The sequence below is a fragment of the Anguilla rostrata genome, chromosome 2, assembly GCF_018555375.3.
Source record: "Anguilla rostrata isolate EN2019 chromosome 2, ASM1855537v3, whole genome shotgun sequence".
In the NCBI taxonomy this organism is placed as follows: domain Eukaryota; kingdom Metazoa; phylum Chordata; class Actinopteri; order Anguilliformes; family Anguillidae; genus Anguilla; species Anguilla rostrata.
The window spans coordinates 43149631-43175123 of NC_057934.1; the positions used below are offsets into that span (position 1 = coordinate 43149631).

The 25493-nt window shown below is 37.9% G+C and overlaps 1 protein-coding gene across 1 annotated transcript in view; it reads right to left on the reverse strand.

Annotated features, from left to right (window-relative positions):
* Positions 1–950: 950 nt before the first annotated feature.
* Positions 951–25493, reverse strand: part of LOC135248130 (heparan sulfate glucosamine 3-O-sulfotransferase 2-like) — a 57023-nt gene continuing 32480 nt past the window's right edge. Inside the window, exon 2 of the mRNA XM_064322406.1 lies at positions 951–2229. Coding sequence (XP_064178476.1) covers positions 1611–2229 — 619 coding nt within the window. The 3' untranslated portion in view covers positions 951–1610. The remainder of the gene's footprint in view (positions 2230–25493) is intronic.

The following is a 25493-nucleotide window of genomic DNA, read 5'->3' on the forward strand; positions in this document are numbered from 1 at the left end:
CAGATCAATGAGGATAACACCCACTGTTTTGAAGAGTGAACCATATACATACATACAGTTTTGATTGATTGGTATCCAATCTGAAAATCCTTTACTGTGAATATTTATTTTAGTAACTGTGATAAACTGTGAAGCTGCAAAGGTGGAGGCAACTTGGATTGCTTTAATTATTCATTAGGCTATCGGTGTGATTTTCTTCCTCAGCATCTGGAAGGCCTTCTAATCTTCTGTAACTGTCGGAGTAAATTTATAATTCAGCATCTCAAGGTTTTTCACTCAATGTGGAACACATCTGTAGAAAACTGTCTCAACATCTGTCGTACGTTTGAGCCATGTTCTACATTCACCACAACAGTGTGAGGACAGGGACCTATTTAAATGCTAATGATACACAGTCCAGGCTTTTCCGCCAAACCTAAAATAAGTAAACTAATCGAAAGATAATTAATAGAGAGATTTAATTTTAAATGGGTATGTGCATGAAAATTGCATTTCATTAAACAATGGGAATTGGAACAATTTTCTCATACATAACTCAAACTTCAAAGTCTAAAATATGCAAATACTTGGCGGAGAAAATGTATAAGGTTTTAAAACTAATGAAAGCATACAGTACCTGAGGTCAAATTTATTACAGCCAATTTAGGGTAATCTTACATTATTATCCACTAATGGAAATTGATAAGCACTGTTTTTTTTCCCTGTGTGATGCATTTCAAAGTAAATATTACAAAACCATGATTTGTGTCAAAAGTATTAGTAATCAGTTTTCATGATTTCAATTTCATATTTGTTAAAGTAAATCTGTGCTTTATTCACAGGACAAAATATTGTTACAATACAATAAGCCTGAAGACATGTTTTTAAGCATACATCATTATTTTCATGGCTATACTAGTTTCTTTGTATCCCTTGGGAAATAAAGGTAATTATCTCAACACACCTCGCCATACAGTACCAGTATAGTTTTATTGATTTATATTAGATTAGGTTGTAAATTTGTACATATGGCAGGCTTTTGATAAATGATCCAGCTGGTAGAATAATGAATATGTTAAGCTGCTCTGAAACTGATGTGACAGCAGGCCTTGGTAAACAAGTTGAACGTATATAAAACAATAATGATTAAGCAGCAGTTTTTCTCGATAATCCAAGTGTTTTGCTGTAACTTCATGTGCATAAATTACAATGTCAAACTGACATGATCTGGTGCTTGAAAATTGGGGTTGATCCCACCTTACTCTTTGAATACAACATCAATCTTTAAAGGCATTAAAGAATTAAAGCCATAGGCTTCACAATGTTAGTGACATACTTTAAAATACCTCTGCTTTTTAGATGACTCAAACATGATGGTCACCCATAAAACAGCCAAAGTGCATCTCATTAACTCATTATTATCATTCTGAAGAACATCTGGACTGTTTTTTGTGTCAGTGGACATTGGCTCGGGAGCTTATGATACACATTGTGATGGTGCATTGATGACCCCCGATAGACTGGCACTCATGCATGTGAGGAAATGAGTCCATCGGTGTGGCTGATATTGAGGGAAGACTTAAGCTGTAGCTGTCTGCAATGTGTAGTGAGGGGTACCTCTGCTCCCTCTTCTAATCCCACCTGAAGTCCTGCCCCACCATTTCATAGAATTTAATATTGTATGGCCTGTAGAAGTCTCTGAGCTGCTCAATGACTTCCTGGTCGATCTGTACGTGAGTTCTTCCCTTGGACTTCCCCAGACAGCGAGGCAGACTGCTGCTTTCTGGCTTCTTCAGGCAGGGGAAGCCTTTTGTTTTGTTAAAGTAGAAGTGCTTGTCCGTGACAATGCGCTTGAGGCCCAAGAAGTCCTGCACCCTGCCCAGCTCCCCAGCAGGATCCGTGATGAGCCTCTCCCCGCTCACAAAATGGATCTGCGAAAGCGGGAAGTACTGCAGCCAGTTCTCCAGGTGGAGCACGTACATTCCGATTCGGATGGCATTCCAGGAGGTGTCCACCTGGCCCAGGCTCCTGTTCCGGAAGGCCAGTGCTTCGAAGCTGGGGATGTCGGGCTTCTTGGAGAGGGTCTGTGTGTAGTCGGAGATGGCTCTTGTGACAGGGTTGCGCACCACCACTATCAGCTTGGCGTCACGAGACATGCTGGAGATGCGTCTGGGCGCCTCCCGTGTCACAAAGTAGCTGGGCGTCTTCTCCATGGTGATCTGGCTGTCCAGGGTCCGGGGCATCAGGCCTCTACACAAGAGAAGGCAGACAGGAAGAAAGAATAAAAAATAAACATGACAGAGGCTTCAGTTTGGGTTTTTTTTCAGTTAATATTATTTCTAAAAGCTTAGAGTGTTAAAGTATTTTGAACATTCTTCTTTTTCTGTAAAGGCTGAAGATAGACATTTTTTCCCCCTGAGAATATATACTGAGAAAATATTGTACAGTATATAAAAATGTGAATCTTACTTTCCATCAAGGAAAATACGATATCAGTTAAATTTAAACAATCTGCCAACCTTAAAACAGTCCTTCATAAAGCATTAAACCTGTCAGAATGTGACATAAAAATGTATAAATGGCATAGAAAAGGGAGGAGGTGAAAAGGGAAACGAGCGGGATAATAGTGGACACTTGAGAATTCTGAAGGGAATTGATTTTAACATAAACTATTATACAAAAGCATGCTGAATAAAACATTTAATTTCAGGCAAGCAATAACAACCTCTTTCAGACCAATACATTTGATTTTAAAAATTTGATTAAAAACAATTGTATTAAAGTTCTGTGGCCATGGTCCCTTGGCAGATTTCATTACAGTACCTAAACACTTCATATGAAGAACAACTTTATTAGTCGCATGAAAGAAACATTCATTAAAGTATTTTATCACATGCAAGTATCGAAAACAGGTGGGGAACCACGACATGAGTGCCCATGGTCAGAACAGAAAGTCCCCGCAGGCTGAGGATGTAAAGGCACTACGTTTATCCCAAAGAAAGGGCTGAGCCTGCTATTTAAGTCAGCTCAGAAAGCAAAGCTATTGGCATAAATGTCCTCTCTTTCTCTCCAGTTTTGCTGAAGGTGTCTTTGTAGTGATTATACTGTAACAGCTATAGTTAATAAAGGAATTACTCTGCAGAGCATTGGATTTGTACCGTATCGACCCATACAGTACAAGTCAAAAGGTCTGCGCTAAATTAACTGGAGGCTTTTGGAGTTATTTTCTTATGCTAATGACATCATGTATTTAGTGTGGACCTTTGTTAATTAGTCAGAATATTTAATGAACCCCATTTATCGAGTCCCCCCATTTAGTTAAGTCCTCCTGGACAACCATATGTAAATATATAGTAACATATTAGAGTAAAAGCATCAGACTGTGCAGTTGAATACTCTATATTACTCATGACGTATTGTTTTTCATGTCTGCAACTGTTTTATGGTGAAAGGTCCTTTATTTAATTTGCTGTTTGGTTCTTTCTTGTTACACTTGTTTCCAATAGTAGTAATCCATAATAGTAAGCTGGTTATAGTGAAACATTTTAAGATAAAAGGAGACAAACTATTGACTTCAGCTACTCAACTCTTGGAAATTCCATAAATGTTATATACATGTGGTATGAAGTAACCGGTCTACAGTAATTGACACTTCAGTGGCAAAAAATTACACCTTCAATGTAAACCAGACCTGATATGACACAATTAATATTTAATGACACTGCTGACTAGAAGTTTACACAAGTGATATGTTAGTGTAATTTCCTTTCCTGAAAATAAATAAATAAATTTTATTTATTTAAATAATTGCATGATTCCTTCAGCTTTAATGTGTAATCATTTTAGGCTGTAAGGTGCAACAAGGAATCTTACTTTTTAAATCCCCAGCAGTATAAAATAAAATTAAGAAAATTCTTATGAATTCTTAAAGTCACACCTGCCAACTTGGCGGATCAATCATTCATAAAATGAAATTCCCAAACAGATGGTATGGTAAAGGTTGACATTTCATATAGCTAGCTGCTATATATAAGTGGCCTCCAACTGATTCACACATTTGATAAAGAAGAATAAAAAAGGTTGCATAAAATAAACAATACAGCTAATGTGTAATTATTGAACACAATAACGGTCTTTGCCACCATATGGTGTATTACCTTTCTTTTCCTCTCATTCCCCTAAATTAAACCTGATGCAGTTCTAAACAACCATGCTTCAGAGGCTGTGTGAAATGCTTTCTTAGAAAAATATAATGTAAATGTGAATGCAAATGTAACAGCTGTTATCCATTGGGTGTTGATAAGACAGCCAATCAGCAGCAAGGTCGTACAGCTTCCATGGGATCATGTGATGTGTTTTCATTAATTACATGGAAGCTGCAAGGTCTTGTTGCTGATTGGCTGTCTTATGGTAAAATGCCACCAGTAAAATGTTCAGTGTTAAATAACCTCTTATGAGTTTAAATGAGTTGACTATGGCCAGAGTTATATTTGAATTAACACTGGACATTTTATACTGCAAGCACCCCCACAGTCTTATCTGCAACTAGTGTGATACATTGTTGTGTAAGTCGATAGGAGTGTCTGCTAAATGCCTGTAATGTGATGTAATAAATTCGACAATAGTGTCTATCTGGGAGTTCATACAAAATATTCTTTCATCACCAAAAATGTGTGTAATATCATAGGAGCAAGATAAAGCAAACAGTTTCCCATATATGCTCATGTGTGCCAATATAGTGGTGAAAAATGCAAAAAAAAGGCATGTCACATTGGAAGCTTATAACAGCAATTGAGAGTCAAGCGCATGAATGGTTGCTTTAGCACAGCATTGTGCAGTCAACCATACCATTAATACAAGCACTTGTTGAGGTGTAATTGTTCTATTCCTTTGATTTTTGGAATATTTTACTAATTCCACCAATATATCTGCATGGCTAAAGCAAATTTTCACCATGCTGACATAGATTTGGGAAGTGGGTCAGAAGAGGAGGGGGAAGCATGAAGTCTAATGTGTATACATACATCTTCGCCATGTTGGTATGTATTACTGCTTGCAACATTTCAATTGTTTATGTTGTGTGTCATATTTTTGATATTGTTATATTCACATTGGTCATAATAGACAACTGTTAGGCTTTGCTAATAATGCTCTGCATATCTGTATCGGAGGCAAGCTAATAGCTGTTAGTATAGGGGCATTGTTAGTGTAGTGGTTCAGAGTGGCCTGCTTTGTTAGAATTCATACCGCTCACAATGAAACTGAATGTTTTTCAAGAGGCTTGTGTTATTCTCTAATGCGGACATTTCACATAATATAGTATAAGCATTCATTGGTGGATGTGTTATGTTTGATGCACTAGTTTACCAAGAAGTTGTAACATCGCCAACATTTTTCTGAAGATGGAGTATTATTTTATTGTAATCTTATTGTACATGTGGAGTCTCCATTGTCTATACTTGTCACTTAGGGCATGATATATACTCATTCAAATTTAGTGTGTGCTGATATGTGATAGATGAACATGAAATTTCCCTTTGAGTGATGATAGTAAAATTTGTTTAATGTTGACCTATCCCCACGCAACAATAGGTTACATACTGTAGAGTACAGAAAAATGTACAAGATGTTTTTGAACCCTAGACATTTTAGACCCAATACTGATGAAAGGTAATTCCTACTTGAAATGATGCAAAAGTGAGTTTCATGAGTCAAAACAGTTGATTTGTAGTCAAATATATGGTTATGTTATGATTAACAGCAATGCACAATTTAGACATTTTGGCTAGATTTGGAGACACTAATGGACACCAGGGTTCACTGTTAATATTTTGCTTCATAGATCTTTAGTAGTTTCGCATATCACCCTCAGATTTTGCACACTTGTGGCCAAGGAGTTTAGTTTTACTGGTTTTACATACAGCATGTGACTCTCAGTATTTCATTTCAAACTAAAGGTAAGCAGCTTATTTGTGGCTCTTTATTTCTACCTAAATTGTGAATGTAAACAAATCTATAAGCATTGTAAATGCTACAAGCGTCTTTCTTCATTTCAACCATTTTCCAAGTCTCTGTGATGCACACATTTGGAAATATAAAGCCTTAAATAGAACACTACATAAATGGGTTATGATTGGCCTGATTTGGCATCTGCATGAAGGGGTTAATCTGTACCATTTTATGATTTCTTGCTCAGGGAGTTTTTTCTTGAAGCAAAGATTCTGTCAGTGCATCTTTGAGGCCATTACCTGTGTCTCAGTCTTGCTTGTGCCTAGATTAATGCCTGCTCTTTGGAGACAGAGAAACTTCATGAAAAAAGTTACCCTTGCTAATTGCGTGAACTTTAATAAATTCAGCGGAAAATATAATCAGCCACACATATGACATCTCTGCCCATTACTTGTGCAATTCTCCCTTAAATTTGTATTCATAAAGAAGAGATGCACATCTCGTGATGTCTTATGTACACTACATGACCGAAAGTATGTGGACACCTGACATCAAAAATCTCATCTAACATTATGGCCATTAATATGGAGTTGGCCCACCCTTTGCTGCTATAACAAACTCCACTCTTCTGGAAAGGCTTTATACTAGATGTTGGAGCATTGCTGTAGGGATTTGCTTCCATTCAGCCCAAAGAGCATTAGTGAGGTCAGACACTGATTGGGTGATTAGGCCTGGCTCGCAGTTGGCTTTCCAGCTGATCCCAAAGGTGTTGGATGGGGTTGAGCTCAGGGCTCTGTGCAGGCCAATCAAGTCCTTCCACCCTGTTCTTGACTAAACCATTTCTATTAGACCTCCTGTTGAGAAATGTGATTGCATGCTGTAGCATTAAGATTTGCCTTCACTGAGACTAAGGGGCCTCACCCTAGACCAAGGGGTATCCAGTACTTTTCATCATATTGTGTAGATGACATGCATACTGCACTTCCACATCCCGTGCACCTGTTTGACACATTAAACGCATGTTTGTTATGTCACAGATGGCTGTTTCCAAGTGGGTGCTTCCAGGTTTTTCATGGTTCCAAGTGTTCCTGGTGACTGATCTCAGCACTCTTTCTTCAGTGTGATGATCATTTTTCGAAGCCAGTGCAGATTTATCAAGTCTCAGTCTAATCTAGTGTTTCTGGTCATAAATCACAGTTATGTATTGTAGCGAGGTCTGATGGGAGGAGTGGTGTTAAGAAATCTAGGCCATGAAATAGGCCAGTTCATTTTCGTGGTTACCATTGTAGGCAGATACAGTGGCAATGTGCATGGACAATGTCTGTCATTCCATAATTTTATTTTCTTACATTTTCTTATCCCTTGTTCTTATATTATTTCTTATATTATTCATGTAATTTTTTTGATGTGCATGCATCAAAATGTGTGTGTGCGCGCGTGTGTGTGTGTATGTGTGTGTGTGAGGACTGAGGCACAGTTGTCTCTGTGATATGCTTCAGTGTTATGAAGCTGAATAAGTGGCACATTACAGCAACCATTAACAGAATCCTTAGGGAAAATAGCACTCAAAACAATGCCAGCTTTGGGGAATTTAGATTTTAAACAAATACAGATTTGAGGGGAGAACAATAAAATATTTAGAACACAGGTACCATTTCTTTCAGCACACTGGACATTGATAATTTTCAGTGCATCGACTATGGGGTTCTCTGAATCCTATTGACAGGTTTTCATGATGCTGTGAATAAAAGAGCGAGTATGAGCTACAATGGTTGAGGAGTCTGGGGAATAATTGAGACAAGCAGATGACCTTTAATTCACCTGCCCCTAATTCACCTTCATTTACAGTTCATTATCATGTTTGTCTCTCTCCAATGTCAGATGGCACATCTGCCAATTTTCTACACAATCAGATTCAACATTTACGGATTTGGTTCATATCAGCACACTTAACAACGATGCAGTAGGTACATGTGGAAACACAGCTAAATACTACATGGGCAGTAGGTAATAACTTGGTCACATATATTGTAATTGAATAAGATGCCCATTTCCCTTCCCTCCCTCCAGACCATGTATTTCAAATGAAAAGTAGGCCAGTTTTAAGGCACCATTTATATTTAATTCAGGAGTATGCAACACACTTATTTATTGGCAATGTTTGCCTTACACAGTAAAGAGGGCCATTCACATTTACAGCTGTGCGAATTGCCCAATGGGTACCTTGTTTGGAGAGGTTACATTTCTAAGAATCCTGTAAAATCCTAAGCAGGTATGTAGTAAACTAAAAATATTGTCTGGATGTGCAAGTGCGTAATGAGTAGACGTAATAGCTCCTTTTAGATGGCTTGTTTCCAGACAGGATAACAAGGAGGATCATTGGGAAGCAATGACCTTAAAATAAGCTTTCACACATGGAACATGGGATATAGCCATATAACTTTTTCCGGCAATGCTAGGGTCTTGTTGGTGCACATGATGGTGCCAGTAAGTCTTGTCTGAGCAAGCGGTGGCCAGATACTGCAAAAGAGCTGTGGAAACATGATCATGTGCTGAAGAGGCATGATTTGTTAACTCTGCTTTACTAACCAGATAAACTAGCTGGTATTTAGAAGTAACTACTGTATCTAAAGTAGAAGTGAATCATAACATCTAGCATCCCTCCACATTTTAATGTGCAAGTACATCTACAGGAACTTTATAAATGTATTCAAAAGTTTCTAAAGTTCCAGTCAGTGTACATGCGCATTAAAATGTGGAGGAACGTTAGCTGTTATGATTCACTTCTTCTACTTTAGATACAGTAGCTACTTCTAAATACCAGCTAGTTTATCTGGTTAGTGAAGCAGAGTTAACAAAATCATGCCTCTTCAGCACATGGTCATGCTTCCACTGCACATTGGATTTGAAATGAAAAAATGAATATGAGATTAAAGTACCCACTGCCACCTTTAATTTGAGGCTATTTAAATCCATATCAGGTGAACCATGTATGAATTACAGTCTGATTTATACCTAGTTCTTTCTTTTTAGGGGACCAAAAGTAATTGGACAATTGGCTGCACAGCTTTTTCTGTCTCAGCGGAAGGATGAATTCTGAAGTGTGTAGAAACATATTATCTGCGCAAAACCACCCAGATGCTTCAAAATTAATTGGAATGTGCTTCTCCCGGCAGGAGGACAGTGACCCCAGACGTACCGCTAAAGCAACCAAGGAGTTGTTCCGGGCCAAAAAATGCTCTTAACTGACCAAGTCAATCACCTGACCTGAATCCAACTGAACCTGCATTTCATTAACAGAAAGCAAAAAGCCCCTGAAACAAACAGAAACTGAATATGATTGCAGTACAGGCCTGGAACAGCATCACCAGGGAAGATACCCAGCATCTGGTGCTGTCTGTGGGTCACTGACTTCGGACAGTGGGAAAACAGGTACTGTTAACCAGCAAAAACTAAAGAATGAACATACTGTTGGCTAAAAAAGGCTACTGTGAAAATAGTGATAAAAGTCAAAATCCATGTGACAGGTTATGAGATATTTAATAAGGATAAATATCTTGATGACACATTGCTAAATTCTTTAAAAAGTATTCCTATTTATAGAGTGCCTTTCACAAAGTCAAATTGAAACTACAATGTGTTGTGACCAAAGTGCAAATTGTTTTCCAAATCTGGCTGTGATAACTCAGAGGCATACTGGTGACTGTTGACGCCACACAAGATCTTTTTCATTCTATAAAGATGTTCTGAGAGATTTCAGACGTACATTGCAAGGTTGTTGGATTGATTGAACTGAATGCTATTTCAGAACAGTCTGAATCAATAAATGAACTGAAAGAGTTTTATGTAACAACAATGTGTGGTGTCAGCAGAAGAATTTAAATGTTCAGTATTCCTGCCATTTTCTGTATTGATGTCATGCCATGCTAAAATCAAGCTTTTCTGTTTGTATCTCTCTTCCTTTGAAGCTATACTCTAACCACTACAAGACATAATCAGGATGTAATCAGGAAAACAGGCTTTCAAAAATGTGTTGTCTATTAAGAGATACTTTCAATACAATTGAACTATTTTGAAAGTACAGCTTGAGGCATTGTAAGATGTGCTTAATGTTAATGAAGTGTGTTAATGATGGAGATATTTAAGTTCCTCACATGGAAAATAAATTGCCAATTGAGATATAACAATTCACAGGAGTTAAGTATTAAACAGTATGCTCACTATAAGAGACTAGGGGTAATCTTTCTCCCCATCATCACAATAATGGAAATTTTATTATGTGGATTTTCATAATGGTCAGTACGATACACACACACACACACACACACACACACACCTGAACTAAACCAAACTTACCAAAATCACATCACATCAAATTGAGAAAATTTATTATGTAAATTTGATTAAAAACAGGCATGAGCAGGAATCTGTGTAACAATATAGCACTGAAATATGCTTTGGTGTCAAGTCTTGCCTATTAGCCATTCAGTCCTCATAACATTCTTACCTTCTTTCTCTTGTTGAAAGATCCCTGGGTTACCTGAGTATCACAGAAATATTTATCAATCCAACATGATTTATGAGTCTGGTGCTATGTGCCAGGGTGTTTCAGTTAGCCTTACCAGCTCAGGGCCATTAGTGACCATTAATCTTCAGCTGAATGAAAAAGCACCTCTCCCAGCCAGCAACTCAATAATGTGTTTAAATATATGTGCCAGACATTCCTGGTTTTAGTTAATGAAACAAGGTTTCACAAGCATTCCTGTTCCTTTTTTATTTTGCAGAAGGATTTTGGCCTTTTGGTAAGATTGACCTGCAGTTACGCTCTAGATAGGTCCCTGTGCGAAAGGTGGCATGTGCCCTTTTAAAGTGTGCAGATCCCAAATGGGTGTGTCTATCTACCCCATCCTGTTAAGCAAAGACAGCAGGGGCATATACCTTTAGCCTGCTTTACAGGCAACATCTGTCTAGTGGACAGGAGATAATTGAGCACATCTGTAATTTTTCGGGGCTCTGGGATTGCTTCGTGATTTGTGCACAATAAGAGCAAAACTCAAGGCAAGTACATGTGTACTGTACATATAACGAATTGGTGGTGGCGTCCTAACAGCTGGCTGAAGATCTTGCCTTATCCACTGATCCACCTGTGCTGTTCAATCTCACATCTTGAGAAGACTGGGCCTTCCATAGCATTGCGTAGCTCCATACACATAGCTCCAACACATAGATGTGCTTTTTTAAAGGGGGTTTCCAGATGCCTTAGAAAGACAGCCCATCTGTTATAATGTCTTACCGCATCAGAGACACACCCATATATATAAACTGTGTATACCAATTAAATATGTCCATTCAAAGGTCTCCCCCGGTTTGCACCTGAAGATAGGGTGCCCTTAGAATGCCACATTCCTGTGGTCTTCACACTCTGCTTGGAAAGCAACTCTGCGTATAGCACACCAGGTCCTTTGAAGCATCTATGAAGGGGTTTGAGGTGTATGAGACCCAGAAAGATCAAAGAGGAGGCAGAAAGGCCCAGAACTCTTTGGAGATCCAGGGCTGACACATCTCCTTCCAGGTAGAAATGCTTTAGAAGAGAAAGTTCTTTCACGGCTCTGTACTCTGACAGTGTTGCCACCACTGAGTTGATGGCAACATTAACAAAAGTAAGAAAACAAGTTGGTGTCCGCAGTGAAGCCCAATGGACATATGCAAGCTTGGAGCGCATCTGTGACTGCTCTCTTCCTCTCATGAGGGGGCACGATTTTCATTTAACCTAGGAACCTCTTTTTTAAGGATGACTTTTTTTGTTAGATATGTTTTAAGACCCTTTGAATCAACAGACCCCTCTGTTGAGGTCCAGGATCAGACATATGCTGCTATTTCAAATGGAGGTGCTCTTTCACAACCCACCTGGTACCAGTGACTATGTTTCCATTGATGAGAATTTATGTCAGATTTAATGTCAATTGCCAAATTTGTACAGCCATTGTGCATTTTAAGGAAACCTAACACAAATATTAAATATAAAAATGATTGAGATATATATTTATATGTGTGTGTGTGTGTGTGTGTGTGTGTGTATTCCACGGCAAAAACAAACAGCTGCAATTATATGCATGACAGTTACATGGATTCTGCGAAATGAGACAGACATTTTTTTAAATGATAACTTTATATTTTTAATAATATAAGAACTGGAAGGGTGGCACGGTGGTGCAGCGGATAGCACAGTGGCCTCACAGCAAGGAGGTCCTGGGCTTGATTCGTTTCTGTGTGGAGTTTGCATATTCTCCCCGTGTCCGTGTGGGTTTCCTCCCACAGTCCAAAGACATGCAGGTAGGTAAATCGGTGACTCTAAATTGCCCATAGGTATGAGTGTGTGAGTGAATGGTCAGTGAATGGTATGTGTGCCCTGCGATAGATTGGCGGCCTGTCCCGGGTGTATTCCTGTCTCTTGCCCCAATGCACGCTGGAATAGGCTCCAGCACCCCCCGCGACCCTGCCCAGGATAAGCAGGTATAGATAATGGATGGATAGATGGATATATGAACATGTATGGGCATGCATACACACACACACACACGCACATATGCACAATAAGAATAAAATATATGCATATCCACAATCAAAAAATCCATGCTGTGCCTGATGAGAGACCAAGAGTTAAAAAGCTGTGTTCATGCGCATCCCTGCTACATGAATCAGAGAGGCCAGTAAAGGTTATGTTGGTGGCACATCTTTGGTGCCCATTATGGGTGGACCTAGTCAATAAATAATGAAATAAATGTTGTGTAAACTATTGCAAATGAAGCATTGTACCAAAGGGGAGAGTGGGTCAACAAATAGAACTGATGTAATTCAAATGACATGACCCTCTTTACAAACAATGTCAATGCTGATTTTACATTGAAAAATTGGAGTTATTCATTTGTACTGAAATGGAAAAAAAATAATCAGCCAGAAAATGCTCGCAGCAAACACTTTTGAGGCATGACAACATGGCAGTCCCTGTGAGCCATCTTAAGATTCACCTGCTGAGCAGAAAATTCCCAGGAGTGCTTCTCTGTTTAAAGCAGCTACATGAATTAATGTGTAGCTGATCAATACTACTCCAAGCTTCTGCTCCCTTCTTCTTCCTTTAGATGAGCAAAAACACGAGACGAGTATTAATTCTCGCTTAAGCCGTGCGTAACTTGAGAGTACCACAATAAACCAAAAATAATAATCCGTTCAGGAGAATGTCTACTGGATGGATTCTGAGTAGTGTAACACTGGACTTGAACATGATCTGAATGCATTATTAGTATGTATGGCTGCTGTGGATGTGCATGGATACTGAGGACAGAGGGGCATGCTGCATGGAAATATATGCCTGTGGCAGGCAGTGTATGCGTAAACTGCTCATGGTATGCTTCATTAGGGCTGATATAAAACAGGGCTGGCAGGACCAGCTCTTCAAGATCCCACACATATCAGATGGACTTGCTGTGTCCGTCATTAATTAATTCCTGCCCGCAAAAAAACGTGGCAAATCTTCTTGCACCCATCAGGCCCTGTGACATTCTCCTCAATACCTCTCAGAATATTGCAGCTGTGCATTTATTCATGTGTCAAATAAATCTGTTTGTGCTAAAATTGGTGCTGCCAATCAAGTTGTGTCTACCCCAGTACATTTTTCAATATTAAAAAAAGGATGTCAGTTCCCACCAGCTTCTTCAGACCCCAGGTTTAAACTGGAAATTCGCATTCACCACTAATAGTTTTTCAATCTTGTCCTTGTCGTACTGTGGGTAAGTCACTATGTGTCTTCATGGCCAAAACCTCATAGCAGCTCAATAGCCCCAAATAACTCCAAACCACTCAGCTGCAGCCACCAAAGGAAACTGGGGGTATAACCCCCAAATGACCAGTGTAGGACCTCCAAAGGACTCTGAAACATCATTAGAGGAAGGCCCCACAATGCAATGTTTTTTTTTAACATAAATGCAGCCACATTTTTGCTCTCAAGGCACAACTGTAAAACTTCCATACAAATTCAGCGTGGGAGCATATTAGGGCATGTCAAAGACAATTTTGGTAATTTTTAGAGACAGCAGTGTGCCTACAGCACAGATGCAAAAAGAGGTTGGTTTAAATAGAATACATTACCTGTGGGAGTGTTGGAGGTTTGGTTTTATTATAGCCATTCAGATCAACTTTTTTAACTTTAATACCAGTGCATTAATACCATGGCAAACAGGCAATTTTGTCATTTCTGAAGTACTTGTCTGGGAGATGCAGTTGCTACATGCACATATATTGACACTTCAAACAAACCTCCTTAGTCAAGACAGCCTGCTGCAAACTAGAGGCAGAAGATGTGACACGAGCTAGTTGTCTGTTTTGTGCAGTGCCATCTTAGCTGGATGTCAGTCTCACATTACCACCATTTGTACATATCCTTTTTTATTGTTTTGTATGACCAAAATATATAAGGACTCTATTACTTTTTTAGTAGTAATAATAATAATAATAATAATAATAATTTTTTTGATGAAAATGGTAGTAGTCTCGATAGTATTGTGAAAGAAGACTGGTAAGCTGTTGTGAAATGTATAGATCCACTGATGCACTGAGAAAGCCATACATAAAGGATAAAAAATACATGTGCTCTCTGTATTATTTTCAGGTTTATTTGTGCCATTCAGTCTTATGGTACCTCCCCACTAACATACACTCAAAATGCATTGCATGTACTCTGTTTCATGTTTTTATATAGATTTGGACATTTTTTGTGTTTTTTCTGGTGCACATTTTTGCAAGTCACTGTGTAATTCCGTTAGGTACTGTAAGACAAAATATAATACACAAAAGCAAAGATAGTGGCTTTGCACAGACTTATGCATGGAGAGCAGTATAGAAATGCAGCTGTAATGCAATCCTGATTACATGTACATTACATTATTGGTTAATTTAAACTAAGGTTTATAATTACAAAACAAGAGTAGATTATTTCAAAATAAAAAGTAATGGTAATATAAATAGCAATCCCAATAAAATTGCTCTAATTATTTACATTGGCGTATTGTTGGTACATTTTCAAAGTTACAGTAGGAACATTCCAGTTCTGAATGATCCGCTTTCCTGATGCTTTCGTATCTTAGAGGTTGTAATGTACATACGCATATTTATTTAGCAAATGCATGTCTTCCACAATTTGACAGATTTAGAGATGGTCTTTAGAACTGAACCGCACTGATGTTCATCATTTTTATTTAATTCATATCTGCCAGGATCCACACTGATTTCAGGTTTAACAGAAAGACCTGTTCCAGCAGCTGCATATGGAGTTTCACAGTATATCTTACATTAGAGCCGAAACCTAAAATCTTTACAAGTTGAGCATTGGGACACTCTGTCCGTGCTCTACCGTCTTAAAAAAAGACATTAAAAGAAAGGGCCATTTACGCCAACGCCACTTTTCCCATGTGCACAGTGAAATATTTCAGTTACAGGAAACATATTCCACCTTAACAATGTGGGAGCACTGGAGACTCAAGTCACTGCTCTCTGGATTAATTTACACTCCAGCAAGCCCCAATGAATCTGACAGCCTGATAGATTTCAGAGCACGCTGGGAACCACCATCATGGTTCTGCAGCAAGCACTAAAGGAAAAGAGCTCATTAGTCCCCTCTGTCTTTCGCTTCCTCCATCTCTTCTTACACTTTGCCCTCCTTTCTCTTTTTCTCTCTTTCCCCCTCTCTACCTCACCAGCAAGACATGCCTCATACACAGTTAATCTGATGTAAAAAAAAAAAAATTACCGGACTTCTCAGTGGTGCCAATGCTAAATGCCAAGTCTCTCAGTGACGCTGTGATCGTGCTCTGTTGACCAAGGTGAGACCAGACATTTAACAGCATTTACTAGGCTCCATTAACCCTGCTTGAGGTGAGCCAGTTAAATACTGTTAAATGTCTGTTAGCCAGCTGCTCCAATCCCTGCTTAGCCTCCAGCCCTAAGCACACTGGTCAGAGGATAGCTGGGGGGGACAGAAGGGTGTGAATGGAATGCAGTCAGTGATTATGTGCATTCGCACACTGGCAATACGGTTGAAGGGGAAGAAAGCAGCCTGAAGTTCTGTGCTTGCAACACTCTTTTTCCATTGACAGGTTCCCAAGGAAATGTGCAGTGTGAAGCAGACTCTAAGCTCAGGCTTGCTTCTGCATATTAATATTAGACATGAATTCAGATTTTTGAGGGTGGCACTTGCTAGGGAATGCTGATAATGCTAAATTGTATAGACTTCAAAATTTTTAGGGTAGACACTAACCGCAGAGCACCAATATCCAAGTAGCAGACACATAAGACCTCGCATCTTCTTTGAGTTTGTCATTCCACGTCTGGGGTTTGCAGATGGTGGTAGCAAGTAAGACTCCTACAGTACATTAGTATTCAAGAAAACTTTAAGAAAGGAGGATTGGCTTTGATACTTGTGCTGTTTTTGTGGTGTTACCTAATATGAAGTCAGTATACAGTTAATGCAAAAGTACTGAGACAGTGACACAATTTGAGTTGTTTCGGCTCTGTACTCCAGCATTTGGATTTCAAATAAAACAATTAATATGAGGTTAAAGTGCAGATGATCAGCTTTAATTTTGGGGATATTTACATCCATATTGGGGGACCCATATATGACAATAAAATTCTGTCACGGTCCCAATACTTTCGCATTTAACTGAATGTCTGTGAATTTAATGCAGTTCTATGTCTCTGTAGAACACTTGTTCATGTAAATCTCAAATTGCTATCAGTTGTTATCCCTCACGGTTTAGAGGGAAACAACCAATTTAACATTCATTCAATGACCTTGCCTTGGTAATAGAAAATATAGCAAAATATGATGTCAGTGTAATCACCAATTCTGTTTATGGCCTTCAGAACAATTATCAAAATGGAGCCATTACATTTACTCTTTCTTATGTTGAAATCATTTTCTATTGGATGCCTGCCAACCAGTTGAATTCTCTTTTAAATTTAATAGCCTGTCATATCCTGTAGCCTGTCACATCCTGTTTATAGCAGTGGTGTCAACTGAAGTTAAGAAAAGGGGGGAAATGCACAGTGAGCCGCGTTTCATTTGTGGCTGGCAAAAGCACTCACCGCATCCTTCCCAGTATAAATAACATCAAAATGACAAATTCAAGATTTCAATGGGGAAAAGGGCTATTCTTCATATCACAGTACTTAGTTATTTTAAAATGTAAGCATTTTGTCATGTCTGTCCTGGAGGGTAGATAAGGATGGCAAGTCATCCAGAGCCAACAGAAGAAGGATAAGGATCTGTAAACCCTATTCACTCCACTAATGTAAACTCACATCAAACAAAAATCCCTGCCTGGATACAATAGCACTTTCACATTTCTCTTAATTTGAATCACAAATATACACCTAGATTCCTTTGGAGAGATTAGCTTTAAAAACCTGAACAAGCTTTTGCCCATGAGGTTGTGAACAATTCAATGGGTCCTGTCTGCTACCGTACACAGTGCAGTTCTTGGCTCACCTCAATGGTCAATGGTAGCAAATCGTACAGTACCATCATTGTTAAGCTCTGCAAAGTAAGCAACAATAACAGAAACAGTCGTTTATGAGGCAGTGTCCACGTACATTCTTTTGTAAAAACACTAATTTTTGATACATTTCTACTTTGGCTTTCTGTGATGGACATCACAACATTTTACCCTGAACCACAATATACTCCCAGTGAAATGTACTGTAAACGTTTACTCTCATTTCATAGTCATTTCAATTTTTTTCCCCTGAAAACAAGGAGTGGCATTTCTGTCAAGGTAGGAGAGCAAGACAGTGAAAACTTCTGTCTCAGTGCATACCAGCATTTGGCTGGACAAACTGTTACTGCTCCACCAGCACAAGGAAACAAGTCCTGTTCAGTAATTGACAATATGATGACATCACAAACCCCCAAGCCTACAAGGCATAGGCATATAGACCTTTACATATCCCATTAGATAAATCGAGAGTATTAAATATTATCATTACCTTTTATTGTTCCCCAATAATTACCCCCTTTCAAGTCTTGATTTATTTTTGTTGTGATTAAAAATGCTACAGGCTTACATACATAATCCCAATGATATCTTTATGAATTGTATTCATTGATTGGTGTGCTTTTGGTTCATTTGTTGGTCGCTGGGCCACACGCAAAGTTTAGAAAACTGTAACTTCCCTTATAAGGTAATGTATATTCTGTGAAACCAATTCATTTACATATTATATTATTCAGAGATTCTTTTAAGTGGACACGAGTAGACCTAATTCCTCCATTATTAGGAATTAAGCAGGAAAATGAGTAAGATCTATTAAATGACTTACAAACATTGTATTAGAGGCAAGTTTGCCTCCATTGCTCATTTGTCAGTGTTTTCCACAAAAGTAATTCCCCTTTTTTGGCAGTAAAACCTTCACGATTTCAGGCAGCAACCATCCGCAGACATTTCTCAAGGTCATTTCTAGTTCCTAGGAAATGCAGCAATTAAACTTCTTTATATCTGCCATTGTGGTTTCAAAGACATTTACTGGAGCAAAATTCATCAGCATTAATACAAGTTACTAATATGTTGGTTATAATCAAACTTGTGGGGCACAGTTGGATGACATTTATAATTGCTGAAGTGATGGACGGACATGACATGAATGCTTTATATGCAGCATGCAATTATATAAAAGGAAACTTTTGGCTTGGTCACGCTGCTCAGCTAAATGTAATACATTGCTGCCATTTACAGTAATTTCTTTCCAACATTCAATATGAGCCCGAAGCCTGTAGTTTCTCATTCTTAGGGCAGAAACCTCTGTCACCATAGAGACAGGCTCATGTGTTTACCTCCAACAATGCTATCTAAAGTGCAGGTCACATATATGCTGCAAAGAGGCTCATCACCTCATTACTTAACATTTCTGCAGCCATATTCATAGCGTCTCAACCTTTGCATGCATCTTTTCCAGTAGTGCCTTATAACCACACTAATGCAATGTAAGTCATGAAAAAATGAAAGGCATCCTGGTATATCTGGAAGGTTGGCTTATGAAAGAGGATTTTCTCTGAGCCTAGACAAAGTATCTCAGACTATTCTAATGTACTTCGAGCAAATTGGTCTTTTCAATCCATCTCCAAGTTTCCACAATCAATCAGAGGCAGACAGCTTTATAACTGTTTGCTATTAACAGAAATTGGTAAAGCTGCTGTAACATTAATGGAACATCTTCATGCTTGTTACATTTTCATTACAGTGTCCATTAAATCCATGTATTTGACAAATGAAGTCACCTGCTCCAATCAATTATGAAAAATGAAAGAATCCATTACAATAAATTAGAAAAATGAAACAGGAAATTTCCAATTAACCCCCCCACCCCCCTTCTCCCCCCAAGAAGCCGTTAGCAGCAGTTTGCTGAGGCAACAAAAACCCTGTGATTGAACAGATTTATCACTAAGTAAACTTCCATATCACCTTCTTATTCTTGTCTTCATCATTTTAAATTAGTGCCTGTCCCATAACTTTTCATGGCATTAGTGAAGGTGTCATTTTCTACAACATGCTGAAACCTCATTCTCAAGGAGTGGGTACTGCAGGCTGTTCTTTAGAATACAGGATATTTAACTTTAATCACAGGGACACTTATTAAATAACTGTAGTGGTGAAATTTTACTCAGAATTTCACATTGCTTTTGCCAGTAAGTGTACAATCACTTGGCTTTCTGATTCAAACCACTGATGTATATTCTATTATCCTCTCCCCCCTGGTTTAATGGGCATTAATTAAATTCCTTTTATATGAGTATGAATAGATAACTGTGGATAACTGTTCACTGTCATGGACTGTAATGTGTTGTTCTAAATGGTAAATAAGCCATTGGATAGAAAGTGCAATTTAATTAGTACAATGGCTTAAGTGAGCCTTCAAAAATAATTTGAATCAAGGATAGTAATTATGACACCTTACCATTTAAAAACATGTTTGCCAGAGAAAGCAAAGCGAAAAGTAATCCAACATGTTATCACCTGAGTACTGCATGATACAAATTGCTTTATCATTACATTACATTACATTACAGGCATTTAGCAGACGCTCTTATCCAGAGCGACGTACAACAAGTGCATCAGTTCAAGGTGTAGAGGTGCAAAAGAAACACACTAGAGTGAAGTAAAGATCGTAGTGCCAGAAGTGACCACATAGATCAGGACTCCAACCCTGTAGGGTAACCTGTTCAGCAAACAAACAATCCTGCCAAGTACAATCAGTCAAACTGCACCCATGTGAATATACTGTAATTGTTTGTTTCTTCTTCAACCAAAGGCATACTTTTATTGTGCAGAGCTATTTACCAATATCTCAGATAGTGGCGAAGCAGTCAAGACATTCAACAATAAAGCATATTTGCTTGACCAGAGCTACATTAGACGTTTAACAATATGCGCTCACTGAAATTCTAATTGGAGCTTCATAATTCAGCAGCTACTTTTTCTCTTAAGATCACGCTAAGTGAAATGCCTGACGAAGGTCGAACATTCTGACAAACTAAGGTTTCAGGAACTACTACTGCACCCAAAATGACTAAAAAAAAAAACGGTTGACGTTCATCAATCCAGCACTAACTAAAGGCTAAAATGCAGCACCAGGCTGAATGCAGTTTCATATAGAAGCATGTCAAGAACAAAATGTCATTTTATTTATGTAGACATGTATTTAATACTATATATGGAATAAATTACAGTGAGTGAGTAATATTATCAACGTCAATGTGAACCAGGCTTCTTTGTTAACCAGGTTTATTTTGAGCCTAACATATTTAAATGAATTTTATTGAATATAGAAACGTAAACAAAATAGTATTAATAGGACAATGGTCGATACTCACAAAGCCTCAAAAAGTGGGGGTACTAATCTAGAGTCAGCTTCAGTCATGAAGGTGTTCCTGGTCACTGACCCCAGATCAGTATCAACTGTGGGAAGCTTTGTGAATATGAGCCAATGTTTTTTCCTTGGCTGGGTACTCATTCTCCAGTTTGTGCAGTACTTCCTGATCTCCCTGACATGAGCACAGTTTTTAGGGACAAGTCTGCACATAATTTCTGTCCAATTGTTTTAATCATATAAATAACCATGAAACACAATCCTTTCCAGAAATAGTATATTACTGTGCATATACAGATAGATTACTTCCTATATAGTTACAAAAAAGGGAATGAATATTCTAGATACACAATTAAAATGTGTGTTCTCTAGCACTTCTTCAATGATCACTTCCATTAATATATTGTACCTGGTGAAAGGCAGGTATTTATTTGAATATTTTTTTTATAATTGCCAAAATAAGTGAATAAATGAGCATTTTCTGAACGTTACGGAACTTGGCGTTCTGGCGTCTAAAGCTTGAATTTACATAGTATCACGCACAGTAAAATATCCCGTGTCAATTCAACTCTAACAGAGCACATATGAGTCCAATAGGGACCATATACACTCTGAAAGAGTTGATTTATCCCTGAACATTTAACTATGCATGGCTGTGCTAACTCTTTAATTTGAGTCCTTTGCTGACAGCCAGCATTTATGTTGTAGGCTTTTTGAAGGTTATGAAAGTAAGTCACAAATCACCATTTCTCTACTCCACTGTCACATCCCCTCCTCTTTTTGACGCAGTGAATGTCCTTGATAGATACCCGAAACAACATAAAATTAAAGTCTCCATGCAGGCTATATCTCTAATTAAGCCATTACGTCCTCTTTCAAAAGAGATACCAGCAACCTGTGGATCTATCCTAGATGTCACTGCTCTGGCATGTGGATCTGGCTGGGTGTTCTGGCTCAGACATGCTCTGTATGTGCTCAACTGTAGCGAATTCATTGAGACTAGCAAAAAAGGAACATTAAGCTTGCATTTAATATATTTCCCCCGGAGGTCTGAAATAAAAAATATATAAATGGAAGGAAATATTTTCCTTCTTATTAAAATTCAGTGAGATAGCTGTCCCCCTTTTCTTGATGGCTATTTAAGCCATTTCTGGCAGAAGGGACATTGTTACGGTCTTACTGGTAGAATTCAGTGTAATTCAATTCCCAGAGGCTCAGCAGAACATAAGCTATGCATATTTTCTTGTTATTGTACAAAAAACTATACCCTTTGTACTACTGTTTTGCACTACTAAAAGTAAATAAGTAGGACTATTAAATGTGGATTAATATACAATGATACACAGAGCGCTCCCTCTGAATTCCCTTAGCATCACAGAGCTGTATGCTATTTTATGCAATACATCAGTTTTGCATTGGAACCGTTTAATGATAAATAAAAATTAAAAAAAACAAATAAAAAAAAAAACAGATTGTGCACTGATTAAACATGGAAGACACTACTATAATTATAAATGAAGGAGGACACATATATCTGTAAAAGTGTGAAGGTCAAAAACATTTGACCAATGGCTGTAATAAGCTCAGTAAGCAGTAGTCTGCATGTGTCTGGTCATAATGGCCTTATAATGTATGTTGCTGGGATTAGAGCATTTATCAAATAGACAAACACACAAAATTGCTTCTACCATTGGTAATCATGCATACTGAATGTACAACTATAGGTTTTCCAGCCACTTCAGCTCTTTCCTACACAGACAACCCAACCTCAACACCCCTATTTCTGATTTCCCAGTTATTAAAGAATAGCTAATAAGGATGATATTACCACTAAAATTCTACCTCTGGATCCTAAGTAGATGTATAGTTATATGAAGCAACAAGTGATTATCTGAGCCATCTATAAAAACATATTACAGATGATAGATTTACAACATTTTTTTTTTTTTTTTTTTTACAAAAATGCATACATTTCGGTTTCGCTGACATTTTTACAGAAATAAGTTTGATATAGTAGCCAATTCCCTGAGGTAACTCTTGTTACATTGCACTGATATGAATGGAGTGGTTACAGTGGTCTGTCAAGTTAAAACAACTAACCTTAGCTTTGCACATGTAGTGTACAAGTATTATTTCCAACATCGACATCCAACTGTAATGTTATGTCAATCGTGTAAATTTATTGAAAGTTTTTGAATTTTAATCAAGTTCAAGTACTGTTAAGCTGAATGCAAACACCAAATATTCATGAGGTTTGACTGTCTCCCTTCTAGAGAATCTCTGCTTGAAACCTGTTGATTGAACATTTTCGCTTTTTGAAGTAAAAAAAGGAAGTAATTTTTGTTGTAGAAATATTTGTTGTTTTCCTTGATATGTTCGCTTTGATTCACCATCAAGCTTTGAGTTGAATGTGAATTCTAAATTTGATGTAGCATACAGTGCCATAATTTTACTGCAAAATTGGAGTGTGAATCCAAACACTTTAAATAAACCAGTACAACATGTGACAGCTTTCACCTAATTTCTTAGATTGCTCAAGTGTAGGCTCAAGCATCTTACAAGTTTATACAACTGCATGGGTTTATGATTGGATTGTTTACAAAAGTGCAAATTCTTCACAGATCTAGCCTCTCAATCATCTCTGCACCAGATTTATGCATTTAACTGTTAACATGTACAAAACTTTCCCCCAGGGCGGCATGCCCCTGCAGCCCCCTAGGAGGTTCAGGCTCCCCCCACCACAGTTTCCAAAAATCCTGTGGGAAATGCAGATTTATATAAATTTCATACAATAACCAGGGGTCATGAAACAGCTCTTGTAGGTTGGTGTGCCCTTTTCTCACTCAAAGGTTCTCTGCATGGACCTAACTGGCCCTAAAAAAACGCACACCAGAGTCTTAGAACTCTTAGAAGACTCAGTGCTGTTATCATTGCAAAGGGAGGGTGCACAAAGTACTAAATGCAGGGGTGCCAATATTTGTTACACATATTTTTAGAATAAAAAAATGATTTTGAGTTAAGGATTTTATGGCTCTTACTGTTGAGCATATTAAATATTTGATAAACAATAAAATTAATGTTATCTAGCATTTTTGACTCATATTAATTGAGGGTGCCAATAATTTTGGCACTGTAATTAGCAACTTAAGCAGTTCCATGATATCACAATATCATGTTCTCTTGACAAAAATTCAAAATCAAACATTTGATTTTCTGATGATTTCACTTTTATAAGTTGCATCTTAAAAAAGAAACATCTGTATAATTACGTTTCCAGAGCAGTGGTCAATCATTTTCAACCGTGAAACCACGATGGAACCCAAGCATGTACACATCCACACAAGCACATTTCATGCAGGAAATATCATAAACCAAGCTGAAGTCATCAGAATGACACTTTAACCATTAAAACGGACATGAATCACACTATGGAAAGATTGATGAACATTTGCATTATAGACTGCCTCCCTGTGACCATCCCCCTGCCTGCCTGCCACAGAAAGATTTATACGACTCATTTACAGTAGCGCCACAGCCCTAGCTGTACGGGCTGTTGGTGACACTCTAAATATCTGAAGTCAGGATGTGTTAGTGACTTGAAATTGACATTTTTAATCAAGGTTTTGTAAAGGACTGAAATAATGTATTTTAATTTACAAAGAATTCAAAAGTGCTCAGCTACTGACTAAGAAACAAAATTATAAAAAAAATATGGTTGAGAGCTGTCCAAAAAACAAATATGCCAAATTATTTCTTCACTACATTTTTTTTGTCTAAAATAACAGCTCTAAACTGATGGTTTATAAGGAATGGAAAAATCATTGGTGTCATATTTGATTTATTCATTGTTCCTGTCTTAACAAATACATAGTATAAATATCGCTCTTTACAGTACCTAGTACTATATTCAAATAATATCCTCTGAAGGTCACACAAAGGTACAATTCAATCCCACTACACAAGCTGAGGCATACAGTGCCCCCTGGAATTGGGATTGGAAATTTGTTTATCTTTACCAAGGGTGAAGATAAACAAAAAAGACTATGAAAAATTGCTGTTGATCAGCTTGATCTTGCACTCAAATTGTAAATTGTTTTAAGAAAAAATTAATCAAGAAAAAAATACTTTCCTCAAAAACGTGTCACAATTACTGGCATCCCTAGCAATTCTATTGAACAATATATACACACACACACACACATAACTTATATTTATGAGTCATCTGAGTCTTTAGGTTCTCTTAAGTGGTCATCCATGCCTTCCTGTTTTATTTGGGCATAAATATGAGGTCACACATGCGCTGAACTCTCCTCAGCTCTCCTTTCTGACCTTCACAAATCCGGCAATTGAAACACTTGAAAATACCATTCTCCACTCTTAGGGAAATATTAATGAGTTTTACCTGTTATACTAGCACCAGCCCTAATTTGGGTTGTAAGTGGTTTGGTTTATTTGCATTCATTGTGTTTTTCATGCTGAAGTTTTCAATCAATCCGGTAACACAATATACTGTTCAAAACTGTAAAAACTCTGTTGCTTTGTTTCAGCAAATCAAACTCCGAAGTGTTGCCTTTCAGAAGAAACCAGGATTATGCCTGTAGTATAGCAGGTTCAAGAACAGTAACAATTTTATTATGTGTATGTCATGC